This window comes from Gossypium hirsutum, chromosome A10 (genome assembly GCF_007990345.1).
Source record: "Gossypium hirsutum isolate 1008001.06 chromosome A10, Gossypium_hirsutum_v2.1, whole genome shotgun sequence".
In the NCBI taxonomy this organism is placed as follows: Eukaryota; Viridiplantae; Streptophyta; class Magnoliopsida; order Malvales; family Malvaceae; genus Gossypium; species Gossypium hirsutum.
In genome coordinates this window covers 84,343,860-84,365,949 of record NC_053433.1, presented here as the reverse complement: position 1 = coordinate 84,365,949, position 22,090 = coordinate 84,343,860, and the positions used below count along the sequence as shown (strand labels likewise).

General features: G+C 37.5%; 1 protein-coding gene across 2 annotated transcripts; it reads right to left on the bottom strand.

Moving 5' to 3' along the window:
• Nucleotides 1-13,676: 13,676 nt before the first annotated feature.
• Nucleotides 13,677-16,291, bottom strand: LOC107916150 (protein LURP-one-related 10). Of its 2 annotated transcripts, none has more exons than XM_041078902.1 (4): nt 15,997-16,291; nt 15,561-15,844; nt 15,236-15,481; nt 13,677-13,943 (listed from the first exon to the last, which is right to left on the bottom strand). In XM_041078902.1, the coding sequence occupies exons 2-4, from the start codon at nt 15,840-15,842 to the stop codon at nt 13,803-13,805; spliced, it is 669 nt and encodes a 222-aa protein (XP_040934836.1). In that variant the 5' UTR covers nt 15,843-15,844; nt 15,997-16,291; the 3' UTR covers nt 13,677-13,802. The 2 variants fall into 2 exon arrangements, with proteins under 2 accessions (XP_040934836.1, XP_016700796.2); XM_016845307.2 differs by having other exon boundaries at nt 16,019-16,291.
• Nucleotides 16,292-22,090: the final 5,799 nt, after the last annotated feature.

The following is a 22,090-nucleotide window of genomic DNA, read 5'->3' as shown; positions in this document are numbered from 1 at the left end:
TTGAGTGGTGCCGTTTTCTTTTGCTGAAACACCTTAGGGTCGTTCTTTTCTCTTTTTTCCTCTCTAGCCGAAACCACCATTCTCTCTATTCTTCTTTCTTCATTTTTCTTCTTCAAAACCGTTCATCAAACCTGCTGTTCATCAACACTTGTGCCGAAACCACAAAAGTTGAAACCTCGAAAAATACATTAGTTGTGTCAATTTCTTTCAAGCCAAATCCTTCGATATTTTTGTGCCTAATAAACAACAATAATCTTTTCTAAACCCTAGATACCTGTCGGCAATTCTACATCAAGGTTATAGCCCTACATTGTCATCTCCTTCATCACCCAAAAGCCGAAAAAAAACCATAGATTTGTGGGCTTATAGCCGAAACTTCAAAACTCCGGGAGTCGAGTTCTACCGTCGTTTGAAAGATAAATCTACACCAGATTGCGTAGAGATAAAAAAAGGAGTAAGGGGTAAGTGTTCATCATCTCAGATCTGGTCTTATTTTTACAAGTTAGGAAAAGCCGAAGTCCCTAAGCTATAGGGAGGCTGTCGATTTGGGCCTTTGGCTCTCTAAGGTCTTTAACCAATGTTTTCTGTCAATGATTAGTGTTTACTTAAGCGTTGGAGAAGGCGTGGTTCCTTGGGGCAATCAGATTCGGAGCTAGCTATCGGTTTTTGCAGAAAGGTAAGGTTTTAAAGGTTTTTAGGGACATGGCTCGGTCTTGGATGAGTAAGTTTTTGGGTTTAGTGTCTATGGTTTGTAAATAAGAACTATGCTAATCAATTGTAGGACATCGAAAGAGATCTCAGTAGCAGTCGTCGCGAATCAGGTGTGTACCGAACACCCTTTCTTAGTTTAATTCGGCAAAAGTCGAAATGCCAAAATTTCGGCATTTCATGGGCTTGTGAGTATGCGAATGCTCTCAAGACGTAGAGTAATTGTTAGATCTAGCACCACAAGGTGGTAAGTAAGTTTGTGTGACGTCTTAACGTACTTCAGAAAAATAGGGCCTCGATAGGCCAAAACTGGGCCTAATGGGCTTACGGACCAATATGGGTAAGAGATGGGCAAATTAGCCTGTTAGTTAGATGGTGGAACCAAACTGCATAAAACTGTTGAAAATTACTGAAGTAGCTTGTGTAGTTGCTAAGTTTCGAAAATTACCCCTAAAGAGCAAAATTACCGATATACCCCTAGGGTTTAAATTGGCTAAACTGCATGATTGATTAATACTGTATTTTACATGATATGCTTTTACTAATATCTGTTGCATGGGATTGGGGTATTGATGGAGGAAGTATTGAAAGTGGTTCATCCACGTACTGGAGGCTTTGCTTCAACTTACTGATATTTGAGCAGCGTTGCTGCAACTGTGGAGTGTAGGGCTGGGTGGGTTGAGATATTCCCCACATGGAGTGTAGGGCTGGTGCGGGTGCAGTGTAGCAGTTGGTGGGTTGAGTAGTCTCCCCAGATGGGTTTGCATTCATTACTACTGTTGTTACTTATGTTACTGAACTGGGCCTATGGGCCACACTGTTATGTAAAAAGGGGCTAAGGCCTTGCTACTGTATTCTGAAAAGGGCTTCGGTCCACTGTGTACTGTTATCTGAATAGGGCTTAGGCCCAATGGGCTCAAGCTGATTTGGGCTTTGGATGGGTTTCTGTATGCACTGAGTTTCCCAAACTCACCCCTTCCTCTTCCATCTTTGCAGGTGAGCCCTAGTTGGTGGACTTGGAGCTGCGCGGGATTCAGAGTGGCCATGAAGATTGATTGCCGGATTTAATAAGTTTAGCATTTAATTTGGATTATTTTTATTATGCTTAAAGTTGTAATAAGGCCGCTCTTTTTAATTAATTTTATTTTGGGGATTATTAAACTGGTTAGCACTAGGGTTCGTTTCATAAAAACTACTTGTTTTTAAAAGATCACGATGACGCGTAAAGTTTCCGCAAAGTAAATGTTTTTTTTTCCAAGAAAATAAATATTTTAAGCAGACTTAAACTTGTTTTAATGTTCGTAGACACGTAACCTGCTTAAAGTGTGGCAATGGATGTGTGCATGTCTAGGATTGTATCCGGGAAGAGCTTGGTACTTAAGCAGTCCTATAAGACTCACCTCCTCTTTTCTGGCTTCCTACTTAGTGCACAGCTTCCATTCACTTTAACTTAAAACAAGAACTGATTTTTGCTAAACTCTAAACAAAGAATTTAGACAAACACATGTTTTTTGAAACATCTCCATGTGACATACTAAATTCGGCCGTAATGTCTGGGCCGGGTTTGGGGTGTTACATTTAGTGGTATCAGAGCCTGGTTGCAACAACTCGGCTGTGGATCGGGTCTAAAAATCTTTTCAGAAAAAAAGGTTTTTCTATAAGTTTTCGAAGATGTTGAAAGTTTTTTTATTGTTAAACGGGGTTAAATCAAAAGTTTTAAAATAAAAGTGTTTTCAAATCAAATCTTTTTATTTTCGGTAAATGAAAACATGAGTATTTTAAAAAAAAATTAAATGGACTGATAAGGAAGTGGCACACTGAATCCCCGACACCAAGTCTGTAAGTGTTGTTTTTCTGCTTTAAATATTTATATGGAACTGGACTGGAAATAATGCTGTAGATAGTACTGAGCCTTAGAGATAGTGCTATTGATAATGTAGTATTAGGGCTACAAAATTGGGACCCTAGCTAAATTGCGATTGCGCGAAAATAACTCTAAAACTCTATCTGTTCATAAGAGGCCGTGGTCGAGGCCGAGGTAGCACCCAAGCTGGATCTGCGTCATCTGAACACATACCAGCTGGCGAGGCACGTCCACCACCGGTTAATGAAAATGGGCCGTATGACTGGGCCGTAGGGGATGACACTTTGTCTCAGGCCATGTTGAGGGTTTTGGAAAGGGTGGCCGGAGCTAACATCGGGCCCATGAATAGGGGGTCCATTTCTGAATGACTTCGGGCAAACGGAGCTGAGATTTTTAGGGGCGTATCTGGAGTGGCCCCAAATGTGGCTGAGTACTGGTTGGAAGCCATAGAGCGGATCATGGATGACCTAGACTGCTCAGTAGAACAAAAGTTGAAAGGGGCGGTGTCATTGCTGCGGGATGAAGCGTATCAGTGGTGGATTACTGTGAGAGAGGGTACCCCAGCTGAGAGGGTAACATGGGAGCTGTTCAAACAGACCTTTAAGGAAAAATATGTTGGAGCTAGCTATGTGGATGCACGCAGAAAGGAGTTCTTGAATCTGACTCAGGGAAATAAGACCATTGCTGAATATGAGGCGGAGTTTCTACGATTGAGTCGGTATGCTAATGGCATTGTTTCCACCGAATACGAGCGCAACGTTCGTTTTGAGGATGGCCTCAGAGATGAGTTAAGGGTGCTCATAGCTCCGCAGAGAGAGCGAGATTTCGTTGCACTGGTAGAGAAGGCTAAGATAGCCGAGGAGGTGAAGCAAACCGAATGAAAGAATCGTGATAGGGATCGGAATCGGTTCAGGAGGGATGCTGGACCAGCGGGTGCTGCAAATCGAAGTGTTAAGAGAGCTAGGATGGAGGAACCGGTTCGAGCAGTTTCGGTGAACACAGGTAGACTGCAAGCTTGTGGGGATTGCGGCAGAATGCATCAAGGAGAGTGCTGGAAGCGTTCTGGGGCTTGTCTTCGTTGTGGGTTTAAGGAGCATAGGATTAAGGATTGTCCTAGGAGGGCCACTCAGGCTCAGGGGGCCGAACAAGGGGCTGTGCGACCGGCTCAACCTGTGAGGGATGGACCGCCGCTGCCAAGAGGTCGTGGACAAGGTCGCGGTGGTAATGGCCGTGGACGTGGGGCACCCAGCAGGGGTATTGGTAACGCGGATGCTCGTCAGCCAGCTTTGGTGTATGCTGCTCGTTGCCGCGAGGAGGGTGACGCACCTGATATCATAACTGGTACTTTTTTATATATGGTGTACCTTACCCTGCTCTGATTGATGTGGGATCAACCCATTCATATGTGGCATATAACATTTCTGGGGCACTGGGTGTGCACTTCGAGGAGACTGTGTGTGGGGTGTCTGTGATAAGTCATTTAGGTCATTCGGTTAAGGTAGAGAAACTCTTCAAGGAGGTGCCTCTGGAGATTCAAGGCGGGGTTTTCTGTGGGGATTTGATGGAGTTACCGCTTGAAGAATTCGATTTGATACTAGGGATGGATTGGTTGACCAAGCATAAGGCAACTTTGGATTGTGCAGCTAAGAGGATGGTGTTAAGGACTGTCAATGATGAAGAGGTAATGATTATTGGAGAACGGAAGGATTACTTATCCAATGTAGTATCGGCGTTGAGGGCTGAGAAACTGATGCGCAAGGGGTGCGAGGCATATCTGGCTTTGGTAAGCCAAGCTGAAACTGAGGATCTGACTGTGGAGACCATCAGAACTGTTAGGGAATTCTGGGATGTTTTTCCGGAAGAGCTTCCTAGATTACCTTCGAATCGGGAAGTTGAGTTTGGAATCGATTTGTTTCCTGGAACAGCTCCAGTATCTATTGCACCCTATAGGATGACACCGAAGGAGTTAGTGGAACTGAAGGCTCAAATTCAAGAGTTGTTAGATAGAGGCTTCATTAGGCCTAGTGTGTCTCCTTGGGGAGCACCAGTCCTGTTTGTGAAGAAAAAGGACGGACGATTAAGAATCAGTATCCACTACCAAGGATTGACGATCTGTTTGATCAGCTTAGGGGAGCTTCGGTATTCTCCAGAATTGATCTTCGTTCTAGATACCATCAGCTAAAGGTAAAAGAAGGGGATATTCATAAAACAACATTCCGAACTCGATATGGACATTATGAGTTTGTGGTCATGCTGTTTGGGCTGACGAACGTACCTGCAGCTTTTATGGATCTGATGAATTGAGTATTCCAACCTTACTTGGATCGGTTCGTAGTCGTCTTTATCGACGATATCCTAGTATACTCTGAAACGGAGGCGAAGCATGATAAGCATCTCTGTATTGTGCTGCAAGTGTTAAGGGAAAAGGAGCTCTATGCGAAATTCAGCAAGTGTGAATTCTGGTTGAGGGAGGTAACCTTCCTAGGGCATGTGGTCTCTGCCGAGGGGATTAAAGTGGATCCTCGTAAAATTGAAGCAATTCTGGAATGGAAGCCACCTAGGTCAGTATCGGAAATTTGGAGTTTTCTAGGGTTAGCAGGTTACTACAGAAGGTTTGTGGAGGGTTTCTCGGTGATGGCGGCACCTTTGACAAAACTCATAAGGAAAGGAGTACCATTTGTCTGGACCGAGAAACAGCAAAAAGCTTTTGATTGGTTGAAAAAGGTATTGACTGAAGCGCCAGTGTTGATTCAACCGGTGTCCGGGAAGAACTTTACTGTATACAGCGATGCGTCGCATGTGGGGTTAGGTTGCGTACTGATGCAAGAGGGCAAGGTGGTCACTTATGCATCGTGACAGCTTAAGGCTCATGAGGTGAATTACCCTACGCATGATTTGGAGCTAGCAGCGGTGATTTTACTTATATGGGGAAAAGTGCATCATATACACAGATCATAAGAGCCTAAAGTATTTGTTGACTCAGAAGGAGTTGAACCTTAGGCAACGAAGATAGGTGGAGTTGCTTAAAGACTACGACTGTTCGATAGAGTACCACCCAGGAAAGGCTAATGTGGTGGCGGATGCATTGAGTCGAAGGGTTGTTACTGATTTGAGAGCCTTGTTCGCACGATTAAGTCTGTACGACGATGGAAGCTTGTTGGCAGAACTCAAGTAAGGCCTACTTGGACTGAGCAGATTAAGGAAAAATAGTTGAAGGACGATTCATTAGCTCTTCGGTTCCAGCAAGTTAAGAATGGTGAGAAAGAGGATTTTGGGTTGAACACTGAAGGAGTTCTGTGCTTTGGTGGAAGGGTTTGTATTCCAAAGGACCCTGAATTGAGGCAGTTAATTCTAAAAGAGGCTCATGGTGGACTCTGTGCCATGCATCCTGGAGGAAATAAGCTATATCGAGACTTGCGAGAGGTGTACTGGTGGCCCGGATTAAAATGAGAGGTGACTGAATTTGTTGGGAAATGTCTGACGTGCCAGCAGGTTAAGGCTGAGCACCAATTACCTTCGGGATTACTGCAACCTGTGAAAATTCCGCTATGGAAGTGGGAAAGAGTAACAATGGACTTTGTGAGTGGGTTACCTTTGACACCCACCAAGAAAGATTCGGTGTGGGTGGTTGTGGATAGGTTAACAAAATCTGCTCATTTCATACCTGTTCGTATCGACTACTCACTGCAAAAGTTGGCCAAGTTATATGTGGCGGAGGTAGTGTGACTGCATGGGGTGCCAGTGTCGATAATTTCTGATCGAGACCCTAGGTTTACATCTCGGTTTTGGCAGAAGTTGCAAGAAGCGTTGGGTACACAATTGGATTTTAGCACCGCTTTTCACCCACAGACAGATGGACAGTCAGAAAGGGTTATTCAGGTTCTGGAGGATATGTTGAGAGGTTGTATCATTGATTTTCGTGGAAGTTGGGAGGACTACTTGCCATTGGCGGAGTTTACTTACAATAACAGCTATCAAGCAAGTATTCAGATGGCACCATATGAAGCGCTCTATGGGCGAAGATGTCGTACGCCGACGTGTTGGACAGAGTTGGGTGAACGACGAGTGCTTGGACCGGAATTGGTGGCAGACATTGAAAGCAAGGTTAGGCTGATAAGGGATCGGTTAAAGGAGGCATCCGATAGACAGAAGTCGTATGCGGATCTGAAGCGCAAAGAGATTGAGTTTGCTGTTGGGGATATGGTTTTCTTGAAGGTTTCCCCTTGGAAGAAAATTTTGAGATTTGGTAAGAAGGGTAAGTTGAGCCCACGGTTTATTGGGCCTTACCGAATTGTTAAGCGGGTTGGACCAGTGGCTTATCAGCTAGAGTTACCACCAGAACTGCATCGTATCCACGACGTTTTTCATGTATCCATACTGAGGCGGTATCGATCTGACCCAACTCATATCATACTAGTTGCAGAAATCGAGGTACAGTCAGATTTAACTTTCGAAGAGGAACCTGTGCAAATACTTGATCGTGACGTCAAGGTGTTGAGAAGGAAATCAGTTCCACTAGTGAAAGTACTTTGGAGGAACCATGGAAAAGAAGAAGTTACTTGAGAGATTGAGGAGGCTATGCGTCAACAGTACCCTCCAACTATTCTAATAAGGTAAAATTTCGAGGTCGAAATTTCTGTAAGGAGGGTAGAGTTGTAACATCCTGATTTTCGGATTTATTCGCGATTTTCAATATTTTTTAAAGATTTTAAAATTTTGTATTTGGATGTGAAATTAATATTTTGAGTAGGTATATGGGCTTATAGAAGGCCCATGTGTTGGCCAAAACCCGGTTGAATTTTTGAATTTTTGGACTTAGGAGTTAGGGGTTCTGGCTAGATGGCCCTTGTATAGAGATATGGGTAAATTGAATCACAAAAAGAGCCTTAGTAAAGTGGCAAGGGTGACGCCACTAGGCTCCTAAAAAGATGGCGTGTGGAGCATTGGGGAAAGCATGGGATCGATTCCCTGTGTTGACAAATAGATGCATTTATTTTTTAGTGCTGGAGGGGTAAGTGTTGGAGTCCATGTGGATTCTGCTAGAGGAGAGTTTGAATCAGTCTAAACGCTTAGATTAATGAGTGATAAGGGGAGAGATTTAAGGGATTTGGAGAGAGGCTAAGAGTTGGCCAAATTAGGGGAATTAGAAAGGGGATTTCGGCAGAGGGGTATTAGGTTAGTATTTCGGCACTTAGGGTGTTGAGTGGTGCCGTTTTCTTTTGCTGAAACACCTTAGGGTTGTTCTTTTCTCTCTTTTCCTCTCTAGCCGAAACCACCATTCTCTCTATTCTTCTTTCTTCATTTTTCTTCTTCAAAACCGTTCATCAAACCTGCTGTTCATCAACACTTGTGCCGAAACCACAAAAGCCGAAACCTCAAAAAATACATTAGTTGTGCCGATTTCTTCCAAGCCAAATCCTTCGATATTTTTGTGCCTAATAAACGACAATCATCTTTTCTAAACCCTAGATACCTGTTGGTAATTCTACATCAAGGTTATAGCCCCACATTGTCATCTCCTTCATCACCCAAAAGCCGAAAAAAAACCATAGATTTGGGGGCTTATAGCCGAAACTTCAAAACTCAGGGAGTCGAGTTCTACCGTCGTTTGAAAGATAAATCTACACCAGATTGCGTGGAGATCAAAAAGGAGTAAGGGGTAAGTGTTCATCATCTCAGATCTGGTCCTATTTTTACAAGTTAGGAAAAGCCGAAGTCCCTAAGCTATAGGGAGGCTGTCGATTTGGGCCTTTGGCTCTCTAAGGTCTTTAACCAATGTTTTCTGTCAATGATTAGTGTTTACTTAAGCGTTGGAGAAGGCGTGGTTCCTTGGGGCAATCAGATTCGGAGCTAGCTATCGGTTTTTGCAGAAAGGTAAGTTTTTAAAGGTTTTTAGGGACATGGCTCGGTCTTGGATGAGTAAGTTTTGGGGTTTAGTGACTATGGTTTGTAAATAAGAACTATGCTAATCAATTGTAGGACATCGGAAGAAATCTCAGTAGCAGTCGTCGCGAATCAGGTGTGTACCGAACACCCTTTCTTAGTTCAATTCGGCAAAAGCCGAAATGCCGAAATTCCGGCATTTCATGGGCTTGTGAGTATGCGAATGCTCTCAAGACGTGGAGTAATTGTTAGATCTAGCATCGCAAGGTGGTAAGTAAGTTTGTGTGACTTCTTAACGTACTTCGAAAAAAGAGGGCCTCGATGGGCCAAAATTGGGCCCAATGGGCTTACGGACCAATATGGGTAAGAGATGGGCAAATTAGCCTGTTAGTTAGATGGTGGAACCGAACTGCATAAAACTGTTGAAAATTACTGAAGTAGCTTGTGTAGTTGCTAAGTTACGAAAATTACCCCTAAAGAGGAAAATTACTGATATACCCCTAGGGTTTAAATTGGCTAAACTGCATGATTGATTAATACTGTATTTTACATGATATGCTTTTATTAATATCTGTTGCATGGGATTGGGGTATTGATGGAGGAAGTATTGAAAGTGGTTCATCCACGTACTGGAGGCTTTGCCTCAACTTACTGATATTTGAGCAGCGTAGCTGCAACTGTGGAGTGTAGGGCGGGTGGGTTGAGATATTCCCCACATGGAGTGTAGGGCTGGTACGGGTGCAGTGTAGCGGTTGGTGGGTTGAGTAGTCTCCCCAGATGAGTTTGCATTCATTACTACTTTTGTTACTTATGTTATTGAACTGGGCCTATGGGCCACACTGTTATGTAAAAAGGGGCTAAGGCCTTGCTATTGTATTCTGAAAAGGGCTTCGGTCCACTGTGTACTGTTATCTGAATAGGGCTTAGGCCCAATGGGCTTGAGCTGATTTGGGCTTTGGATGGGTTTCTGTATGCACTGAGTTTCCCAAACTCACCCCTTCCTCTTCCATCCTTGTAGGTGAGCCCTAGTTGGTGGACTTGGAGCTGGGCGGGATTTAGAGTGGCCATGAAGATTGATTGCCGGATTTAATAAGTTTAGCATTTAATTTGGATTATTTTTATTATGCTTAAAGTTGTAATAAGGCCGCTATTTTTAATTAATTTTATTTTGGGGATTATTAAACTGGTTAGCACTAGGGTTCGTTTTATAAAAACTACTTGTTTTTAAAAGATCACGATGATGCGCAAAGTTTCAGCAAAGTAAATGTTTTTTTTCCAAGAAAATAAATATTTTAAGCAGACTTAAACTTGTTTTAATGTTCGTAGACACGTAACCTGCTTAAAGTGTGGCAATGGATGTGTGCATGTCTAGGATTGGATCCGGGAAGAGCTTGGTACTTAAGCGGTCCTATAAGACTCACCTCATCTTTTCTGGCTTTCTACTTGGTGCACAGCTTCCATTCACTTTAACTTAAAATAAGAACTGAATTTTGCTAAACTCTAAACAAAGAATTTAGACAAACACATGTTTTTTGAAACATCTCCATGTAACATACTAAATTCGGCTGTAACGTCTGGGCCGGGTTTGGGGTGTTACAGAGTAATCGTTGCTCGTAAGGCAAACAGAGACTTTTTACTCAGAGAATCTGCAACTACATTTGCCTTTCCCAGGTGATAATCAATAACTAAGTCATAATCTTTCAATAATTCAAGCCACCTGTGCTGTCTTAGATTCAAATCTCTCTATGACATCAGATATTTTAAACTTTTATAATTGGTGAATATATGAAACTTTTCACTGAACAAATAGTTTCGCTAAATTTTTAGTGCAAAAACAATAGCTGCCAATTCTAAGTCATGTATCGAATAATTCTTCTCATGTGGTTTTAATTGTCTGGAAGTATATGCTATTACTTTACCTTATTGTATCAAAACACAGCCTAAATCGTTCAATGGCGCATCGCTGTAAATCACAAATTCTTTACCCGATTCAAGCTAAAGTAGAACTAGTGCTTCAATCAACAAGTCTTTCAACTGGTCAAAACTTTGCTAACTTTTATTGGTCCATTCAAATTTCACATCTTTCTGTAATAATCGTGTCATCGGCAAAGCTATCATCGAAAACCCTTGTACAAATCTCCGATAATAACCAGCTAATCCTAGAAAACTTCTGACTACAGCTGATATTTTATTCGGGTCAACTCTAATACCTTCAGCCGATACTATATGTCCCAGAAAACTCACTTCCCGAAGCCAAAACTCACATTTGCTAAATTTAGCATACAGTTGTTTTTCTCGCAAAGTTTTCAAAACAATTCTTAAATGTTCGGCATGCTCAGTTTCATCTCGGGAATATACCAAATTATCATCAATGACTACCACAACAAATCTATCTAGATACAATCTGAAAATTCTATTCATTAAATCCATAAACGCTGTAGGTGCATTAGTTAAGCCAAACGGCATCACAAGGAATTCATAATGTCCGTACCTGGTTCTGAATGATGTTTTTGACACATCTGAGTCTTTTACTTGTAATTGATAATAACCAGAACGGAGATTAATCTTTGAAAACACTATGACACCTTTCAACTGATCAAACAAGTCATCAATACGAGGCAATGGATACTTATTCTTAATTGTGACTTTATTAAGTTGTCGATAATCAATACATAATCTCAAGGATCCATATTTTTTCTTAACAAACAGAACTGGTGCACCCTAAGGTGAAGAACTAGGTCGTGTAAAACCGCTATCAGTCAATTCTTGCAATTGTGCTTTCAATTCTTTTAATGTAAGTTGACTGGTGAATGAGGATGAAGTCGGGTGTGGAGGGGTGTTAAGAGACTAGGATAGGGTGGTCAAGGCATTATTTTCAGGTCCAGTTGCAGCAAAGGATTCTATTACAGCCGAGGTTGGAGCGATCATCATTGCTTTGGATGTGTATTTAGCAATGGGGTGGAAAGGTAAAAGCTCTCTAATCATTGAGATTGGATTAAATGAGGTGTTTAGTTGGTTTGAGAATAATAGATTGAGAACGTGGTTGTTGCGATCTATCTTCAAGGATATCAAAAATAGAATGGTTAGAGTAGGTAATGTTTCCTTCTCGAAAGCTGAAAAGCATGGAAATGAGATGGGTTATGCTCTGGCGTTAGCTAGAATAAAAAGGCCTGAAATGTTTAAGGCATGGTGGTGAATATATATTGAGTGATGTTGTTGTGTTTCTTCTGAAGATTTGGTTAGTTGTAAGTGTCTAAATGATTCTTAGTTATATGAGGCTTATGTTTTGGTTGCTTGCACAATTTTTTTTAGAGGGCAGAATAATAGACGGGGGTTTTAGGGGTCTAGTGGTATGAAATTATGATGTTATCGGTTTAAGATTTTGGTGTTTTGTGCATGGGAGAGGGACACTTTTCGTTGGGGATTGTTGCATTTTGCAGATTGTAACATTATTTGCAAATGCTTGAAATGTGTAATAATTTAATCGAGCAAAAAAAAAAGTAAAAATTTGAATGTTAAAATATGATCTAGGTTCTCATATGTTTCATACCTTTGAAATTTAGTTTCCTTATATTATTTTTAGGAATTTAGTTAGTTGAAATTTAGTTTCCTTATTTTATTTTCAGGAATTTAGTTAGTCTACTTTTCAAATTTTAAAATTTAGATCATCATTAAAATTTTTTAGCTAAATTCAATAATGTGATATTTAAAATAAAAAAAATCACATTGTAGTGATGTAATAAAAAATTACGTGGAAAATGCTTATGTGATTTTTTTTCTTAAGTACGCATTCGAACTCGTCATAATACAATAATTTGTTGGTTGGAATAGTGTTCTTAAAAAAATGGATACATCATTGTAATTGAAATAGTTAACAATAATAACTATTTATGCTATTTAACAACATTTTAAAAATAAAAGGATCAAATTATGCCAAAATTTGAAGTATATGGATTTAATCCAAGTTTTAGCATAGTATAAGAGCCAAAATTAAAATTTAACCATTGTCTTATAATGTAAAAAATTGGCAAACCCAAAAGATGTGTTTGTCTTTAAAATCTTTGGGCTTGTTTGGTTTGCTTGAAATTGTAGCAATAGTTCATATATTACATAACTATCACATGAGCATCAAATAAAAATGGATTTGCTAGCCTTGATAAATAGCAAGGTCATATGAATTTTTTACTTAAGTTAGGTGATATCTTTTTAGCTTTCAGAAGGTATGTTTTAAACATCACTCATTCTTTCCTCAACTTCAATTATTTTTGTTTCAATTTTATCCTCATCCAACAACCACATATTACAAGTAAAACTATTCATGGGTTGAGTGACCCACCCGATTAGGTCGGCCCAGCCTGCCATTTCTTATCCTTGAGTTGACCTGTCCCAACCCGAATTTAAATTAAATGATTTTAATAATATTTTATTTAAATTTAATTATAAAATATATAAATATTAATAAAAAATATATTTTATTATTTTATTAATTTTAAAAAATATTTTTATATATTTAATATAAAATTTAAAATATATAAAATTAAACAATTATATATACAATTTATTTTATTATATTAATATTAAAATTATACATTTTAATAGTATATTAATATATTAATATAAAATTAAATATTTAGTTATTTATATAAATATAGTTTTTTTTATCATTTTAGTAAATATATATTATTATTTTTACAAAGTAATAATATTAATATATTGTTTTTAAACAATAAAACTTTTTAATTTATTATTTTAATATTAATATAAAATTAAATATTATAATATTTTTATTTTAATATTTTATTCTAAGTTATATAAAAAATAAAGATGTTAAAGGTAAGATAATACATTAACAAATAATACTTATGTTTTAACTCATAGCAAGCACATAGTGAGAAGAGTAATTTATATCACAATTTTCAATAACCAAACACTGTGATGTAGTAACTTCTATCTTTTACCCATTATTTTGAAACTTGAGTGTTATTTAATATAACACTCCTCTTTTTACATTAAGCATACCAAATGTGATATTAAAGTATTCAAATTATATATAACTACGTAATATTATAATAAAAATTTTAACTATATTAATTATTTGGACTAACTAGTAATATTATTAAAAATATAGTATGGAATTATATTAAAAATTAAATTATTAAGATTAAATTTAAAATTAGAGTATAATAAAATGCAAAAAAAAAAAGGTACATAGACCTAAAAATAAGAGAATTGACAGAAAATCTTCGTGCAACATATAAAGCACGATAACTCATAGATATAAAAAAGGAATACAAATACGAGAATCAAGATTTGCAATTGAAGGTAGGATGAAAATTGAGGTTGAAGTTCAGTCGTAGCTATTACGATTCATTTCATCAAGAATCACCACCAGTGCAACAACGAATGCGTAATCAACATTAGGGTATGCTGTTATTCCATAGTTGTCTGCGTTAATTACCAGGCTTTTCACGTTTTGTTTTCTTTGCATCTGCATTCAAATTAATATGCTCACTATTACTTACCCAAATAATAACATGATTAATAGTAATAACATAAACTTAGAAATGGTGCTGATTGAATCTTAGTTCGATTGGTATGGACATCGTTGTCAATACAGAAGGACGTGGATTTGAGTGCGCCGAAGCACATTATCCTCCTATTTATGAATTAGGGATAAACTATGAATAGTTCTAGATATTATGTCAAAAAAAACATATATGATCAAAACTTATAATAAGATTATTAAAAAAAAGGTTAGAAATGGTAAAAAACTATCTCATCTTTATCCGAATTTTAGGGCAAAATTAGTTCATTACCCTTTATTGACATGTCTATAATTAGCGCCATTCAGAAAAAAAAATTGGTATTTAAGTTTGGGTATATTTCAATTACTAATTCAACTATGTTTTGTAATGGTTAATTTTATTATAATTATTTAGATATATTATTAGAAATTATGATTGAGCTTAGAAAAAAAAATTGTCATATATTAATAGTGTTTAGTAGGTGTATAAATGAGATATTAGTACTTGCAAGCTATTCGAATTCGGTTCAAAAAATATTTGAACTCGATTTGGTAATTATCGAGGCGAGCTCAAGCTATCGTTAGAGCAGAATTCAAGCTTAGTAATACTTGATTTGAATGGCTCGTAAGCCTTATCGAGCATTTCATATTTTTATATTATTAAATTACATTATTACTATTAATATATATTATTAATCTTAAACTTAATTATTGCGTTGAGCTAAGCTTGAATTTGAGTACAAAAATAGATAAACAAACTTAACTGAGCTTAAAACAAGATGTTTGATTGAGCTCAAACCGAATATCAAGTTCCGAATTTCAAGTCAAATTCGAGCTTGAACTTGATAATATTCGAGCTTAGCTCGGCTAAAATAAATTCCCTTATGTTTAATTTTATACATCAGATAATACATATATCAAAAGTAAAAGTAAATAAATTCAAATATCTGTCGAAGAGTTGTTAAAAATTTTGTCTGATACTTAAATAACATGGGTTGAAACATTTTCATCCACTTCCGCTAAAGATAAAAGGGTGACATAGATTAAACCCATGTCATCTGAGTTAAAAAAAAATTTAACCACTGTCCAGAGTAAGCCTTTGCAGTATTAAACGTTGTGTTAATATATTCAATTTTGTGCATAATCTTTTGGCTCTCTGAGTGATATTGATTTTGTGCATAATATTTGGCCTAAAAGGTCAATATAATTAGTGCTTTAGTAAGAAATGATTAGGGTTGGAATAGTAAATTTAGTACCTGTGCAATAATAGCGTCTCCAGCAAAAATAGTGCAGCTGCTGTCGCGCCAACCCTCTTTGATCTTGAAATCAGGCAGTGATTCACTGGTATTGGATGCCAAGAAAACATCTAAAGTCTTAGTCATCGTAGTCTTCGTCCTCATCTTCAGATGAACCAAAGACGATTTCCTCACACTGAAAAGAAAATCACTTGATTTGTCGCTTTCCCCTCTAAAAACTCTCCATCTCCTATGAACACTCAATATCTAACCAAAGAACACCAAATTTATATTCATTGAATTTGAATTCACTTATTGTCCAAGAAAATGGGAACCAAACCTTTACCTTCTGTTTGAGGGAAACGAGAGGATTTCCAGCAGCGTCGAGCAAAACGCGGCGATCAGGAAAGCTGAACAACTTATTTTTAACCTTGAAAATAGGGTTATCATTAACGTCGGTGATATCGAAGTTATTTTCAGCAACCGTAAATACCGTGTGTTGTATTTTAAGATCCACAGGGTATGGGACAATATACTGTTCACCGATCACCACAATGGGGTTACTCTCCGTCGTATAGGCATTGGCCGGTGCCGTTCCTGACGCTGGCCCTGGAAGCTTTCCTCCCATCGCTGCTGCCATCGAATAACGAATATTCTCTCTTATTCTTACAGGAAATTAAAACAGTGAGGAAATTCTATTGAAAATTATTACGGGGTTAACATTTTATTTATGCAAAATATGTGTACATGCAGATTCAATGAGATTTCTGTTGCTATATTACATGTTTTGGATCAAATTCTTACGCCAACTACTGCAATTTGTTCCGCATGAGAAGAAGCTTGCCGGCCATTTCATGTTTTTTCCAACGCTTTCACCCACTAAAATACAAATTTGGCTTAACCATTTTTCTCTTCAATGAATACAGTAAAAAGGTTGAAAATAATCAGCTCTCTGTTTTCCGCAAACATACTGATAACCTAACTTAAGATAATTATCTAACAATATGAAATGAAGATTGAATGGTGGTGATGCTGCTCTTCCCCTCGCTAATTTTAGTGTGTGGTGGGTATAGACCGATTGTGTGTTTTCTAATATTGATCGTATTTCTCCAATGTTGTTTCTTTGGTGGGAGACAATGCGTTTATTGTGTTGGAATATAAGGGCTTCGTCTTAGCCCTATAACAAGAAATGTCTTTCTTGAAACAGTGTAGGTAATTTTGGATCCTTGGGGCGCTGTGACGTGGGCTGGTTAGGTGAATTCATTCTTTTCTTTTGGCGTATCTCGTTTAAGGGTTTTCTAAGAAGGATCGTGGTTTGCTTCTTGGGTGGGCTGTTATGTGGTCTATCCGGCCGGTGAAGGCCTTGTCAAACAATGTGCCTTCGTTAGAATCAGTTTAGCATTCTAACCAAACATTTAGAGATGACAAAACAAATCGGGAATTCGTGTGTTAATTTGAGATAATGTCCACCTTTTAACTCTTTATTCATTTAAGAAATCATAAAATCATTATACCCTAACACTTTCTTAGTTAGAATTTTTAGGACGAAATTTTTCAAGAGTTGTAACAACCCGATTTTTATTAGTCTTGAAAATGAAAAATTTCAAGAGTTGTAAACTCGGTCTGTAAGTATGAATATTTAATATTTATGATGTTAGTATTAAAGTTTATTAAAGCTTGAATAAGCAATTAAATGCGTCATTATAAAGGTTTAACATGGATTGGTAACCTGACACGAATATATTTAACTCAGACAAGCAACTGATGTGGTTTAATACTTGTGTATCCGAGCACATTGACTAGGTTTCATCGAGCGATATGGATAATATGAAATGAGAAATTGAATGACATGGAATGAATTCGGTATTTAAATGATGAATTATTGAATGTTCGGAAAGTAAAGTCTATAGCATATATGTGAGTACATTACTCTTGCTTGGATTGAGATTTCAAATATGTTACCTATAGTTAAATGAATGGCATGATAAATACAATGTTATATTATGGTTTGATGTTGGTATAATACTCACCTTATTGTTTTTCCTAATATGTCTATTGATTAAATAGGTGATATAAATCGGTATGAGATTAAATTTGGTTATTTGCATTTATTTTCGTATGAATTTGTGTTGCTTTGTTGCTGATGAAATTGGTCAGTTATGCACGAAATGATAGGTTTTGGTGGAAACTTGAAATAAATACCAAAGTTGTGTTTTTACCAATAACAAGGGAATTAATGAACTGTTTCCAGTATCGCGATGCCATACCCTTAATATTATGATACCCACTTGTTATATTTTGAACACTTTGCAATTTGATCCTCAGGTTGAGAAGTCTAGCTACTGTCTTTGACATCGTGATACCCGTTTGGCTTATTTTGGAGTTTAGCTACTATTTTTGTTACCATGATACCGAGCTAGAGATATCACGATACCTACTTGCTAAATTTTGAAAATTTTTAGTTTAATCCAAGTTCAAACCTAGGATGGTTTTGAACTTTCGTAAGATCAATTAAGGTTCGGATTGGATAGTGTAACATAATATAAATTTGTTAAACGTTTAATTGCATGCTTGAATAGAATTTACTGTATAATTGACTGTAACTGCTCCGACAATGAATATGGTATCCTGTAGCTTGGATTTGACAATTGGGTCGGGTGAGGGGTGTTACATTTAGTAGTATCAAAGCTACGGTTTAGTCGATTCTAGGGCTAAAACATAGCGCGTGTTAAGTTTAGAAATACATGCCACAATAACCTATGATAATGTGATGCATTCTGATCCGAATTGATTATGTTTTTCATATCGATAAACCATGTTGGTCAAATCAAATCAAGTCGTTTCTAATGAAGTTGATAGTAATGTTCTTTCTTTTGATTAGGGAGCTGCCTATAGTTTGCCCGTTTCTCAAGGACCTAGGAGTGAGGCAAGAGTTCACCCAGTTTGTGGGAGATACCCATTCAACTCCACAACCTCAAATGCATCCTACTCTTATGATCGTGCCTCTTGTCGAACCTCTTCATCCTCAAAACCCTAGTACAATAAATGTTAAGCAACCCACCGATCGATAAAGTTCATAAATGTGGGGTAGAAAAATTTAGGGGCAAAAAAGATGACAACTCTGCTAATGCTAAGTATTGGTTGGAAAAACACTTCGAGGGTGCTTGATAAAATGATGTGTACCCTAGAGGACAGTTTGAAATGTGTTGTATCTTTATTGAAAGAGGAAGCATGCTAGTGGTGGACAACTCTAATATTTGTTGTTCCTAAAAACCGAGTAAATTAGGATTTCTTTCAAACTGAATTATGTAACAGCTCACCCGACGAAATCACTATATTTGGTTACTGTTTATTGTGTTACAGTATTAAGCATAGCTTTGATGGCAATATAGCACTATTAATAACAAGTAGACTAAATTCCTTTAGTCCTTACTCAACTTCCACTGAAATGCTTATCAGCTCAAACTGCCGATGCAAAAATGTGCAAGCGTACACTATCGATGCAAGTATAGTAGGCAGATCTGTGGGATATCGATCATGCAGGGACGATAGTTCTTTGTCTATTAATGTTGATGCAATAGCTAAAAAAAATGAATTGAATTGTGTGGGTAATTGTCGGAGCAATAACTTAAAAAAATGAAATAAAATATGGTAATGATAAACTGGGATCCCAACATGAATCTTCAGTAGTATAGTAAGTACTCACAAGGTATAAAAGATAGGTGATTGTTGACGCAATAAAAATTAATGTGTATCTTACCAAATGCCACTCTTTTATTTAATCTAGGACTTAACCATGCACGTTAACCTCACCTTCCGATGATGGCAATATGACACTATTAAACAAAAGTGGACTAAATTCCTTTAGTCCTTAGTCAACTTCCGCTGAAATGCTTGTTAGCTCAAACTGTCACTGCACCTTCTTATTTTAGTGACTGCAATAACACTTCTGTGTTTAATACATTGAAACCCCTAAGATTAAATAATAAAAACAATATTTAATAAGATAACATTTAACAAAGCATTCATTGTACTTCAATACAACAGAAAACATAGAGTAATCACCAATGTTTTCAAAGAAATAAGAAATAATTGAATGGAGAATACTATTCCTACGCTACTCGACTGGATCTCTCCATTTTCCCTTATTCTGTACTTAGATTTCCTCATCAGGAGTGGCTTTGCATCATTCTTCACATTGGCTCACTCATAGGAGGCTCAAGCTGCCATGGCCGCAAGCTTTAAAATAGGGTAAGAGAATAGAGGTTTTTTCCTCCCTTTCCTCTTCTCAACCTTTAATGTTCTCCCCAACTATACAGGTGTCCTTCCCTCAGGATTCTTCTGTACTTGTACGTACAGGGTATTAATACCAGATTGGACAGCTCATGCATAGTTGGCTATTATTAGACAGCTGTCACTGCGGCGACTATTCTGGATGCAATATGGAATTAACTAATGCAATGACATTAGTGCAGAAAGATAGCAAAATTAAGGATAAAATAGGCTAGGATTCACTAGGTTATAAAATGCAATTTACTAAACTGAAAATGCTAAAATGAATGCTATAGATAACTAAATGGGAACAAATTGGCCAATAAGTAGGGAGAAAACATATGTTCTTTCTAGTACAATCATACCTTCAAACTTGAGCTTTTACTTGTTCTCAAGTAAAATAGAAACTAGCAAGGCTACAAAAATCTTTCTAAGAAAAATGATCATTCTAGCAACTGGAACCCTCTAAATTCCCAATGAATGAATCACATTTAAGTGAAATAATATTGCATCGACAATACATAAGCACGAATGAGTAAGATTGCACTTTCATAAAGGCAAGCATCATGTTTCAAATCCTAAATTCTATCTCCCAGTAAAACATTTATTTTACAATGCTAAGTGTTTATATATCTTTTTTTCTAGAATAAGGGATATCGTTGCATTACTATACCCTTGTTCCTCAAAAGTAACGATGGGGTGCAACAAACCCCTAGGGAGTACATAATTGCATCGACACACACTCATGCAGCGATGGCCTTTGGCCAGATTCATTTTTCTAATGCTTGTATTGGAGTGTTCCCTTTTTAACATTCCACAATACACCCACTTTGTAGTGTCTCTTATTTATAACTATCTATATATATAAGCAGCTGAAAAAGGTAGTTTCACTCAAGATTCAAGGAATGCTACTAGTTTTTTATTACTAATGCGACCTAAATCATCCATCAAAGTATTGAAGATACAACATTCAGTCAAATTTATCCAACTCATTCATTGACAATTCACATGATCCAAGAATTAAGCATCGAATGTAACAAAAATTTTCAAACAATTGTGCATAAATCTTGCATGCTTAAATTTTTTTTTGAAATGTGGGTGTATTTCCAAATCCCATGTACATTCCCCCAAACTTAAAGATTGCATTGTCCCCAATGCACTGACATGAATATATAATGAAAATAAAAATGCAGTGACAATGTGTACTAAACAAAATGTGACTTACAACTATATGCAATGCATGAAAACTATAGCTACAACTTTAAAATAAAACTAACTCAGTTATTCACAGCCATCGCTGTGGCTGCACGATATTTCTTTCTTTTCCTTTTCTTCTTATCTTTTTTGTCCTTGGAGTGATTTCTTTTCTTTTCTTTGGGCTTTGTACTGTTTTCGGATCTCTTCTCAAGTTCCAGCTCAACCCCGGCATCATCGATTGCTTCTTATATAGGAGAGGCCACCTAGAGTGGTCTAGTGTAGACCATTATTGCCAATGAGTTATCCTGCTGCCCACGAGTGACCTCAGCAACTTCTGCCAGTCTCGCTCCATCTAGTTCTAGATTTTCAATATTTGCACCTAGATATTTTGGTGCGGTGACAATATTCACATCAGAGTCTTCTTTTTCTATTTTTTCTCTTCTTCAGCAACAATTTCCTCTTCTGTAGTAGTAGCTTCTTTTTCAACAACAGCGTACTCTTGATCAACAAAAATACCATCCTTAAACAAGCTATCAATCTTGCACAGACATTCCTCAATGCCCCTGGATTCTTAATCTTTGTCATTATTAGAAACTTGCACGATGAGAGGAGATTCCACTGATCGGTGTCAGTCTTTAAAGTTGTTTTTCGCAGATGAATGCTCATAGTTTTAAATTATTGGTGGAAACACTGGGAAGTCCGGTATTGGAGATGGGCTCAATTAGCTTAATGTGGCTACAATGGAACTATTCCAGGCTTTAGTATAAGCTTTAATTCTTGGTCATAGAGGTTGGCATAGAATTCACGTACCCAGGAAGGGGAAAGCTTCTAAGGTGTTTGCAGAAATTTTCCCATTTCAGTTTAGAAATGGTTTGGTGAATTTGTTTGCCCAACTCCTATTGTTGCGATAGGGAAATGCCTTGTTTGGGGTGAAAATTTTAGCACAATATGTTGTCTTGAAATTGTTCCCTTGCCACTTTATTTAAAAAGATTACTGGTTCCTTTTTTTGCACTTGCCTAGGGGATTCCGACTCATGAACTACGATAGCAGAGGACGCATGTTCTGTGACAGCCCAAAATTGACCCTAGTCGGGAAGTGGTTTCGGGACCGCTAAACTGAGTCACCGAAATGTTTGAATGTGATATTTATTGTCTAGAATATGTAATTATGAATGCGTGAAAATTTCAAGCTTCGATTTAGTCGATTGCATGTGAATTCAGTTAGTAGGATTTGTGTGACACTTTTGAAATGTGATAGGCTAATCTATAAGGATCTAATAGTGCATGTAATAAAAAGGGAGGACTTGCATGTCAAATTTCCCCCCTAATTAGTAGTGGCCGGCCATGCTATGAGTGGAAACATGTCACAAACATGTTATGTTAGTGAGGTATGTTAGGAAAAATAAA

Bases quoted from the DNA above. Each gene is read 5' to 3' on its own strand.
- LOC107916150 (XM_016845307.2), bottom strand. From the start codon at position 16,070: ATGAAATGGCCGGCAAGCTTCTTCTCATGCGGAACAAATTGCAGTAGT. The intron at 15,845-16,018 runs GTAAGAATTTGA...CGATGGCAGCAG, and splicing joins AACAAATTGCAGTAGTTGGC to CGATGGGAGGAAAGCTTCCA. The intron at 15,482-15,560 runs GTAAAGGTTTGG...TTCTTTGGTTAG, and splicing joins TCGTTTCCCTCAAACAGAAG to ATATTGAGTGTTCATAGGAG.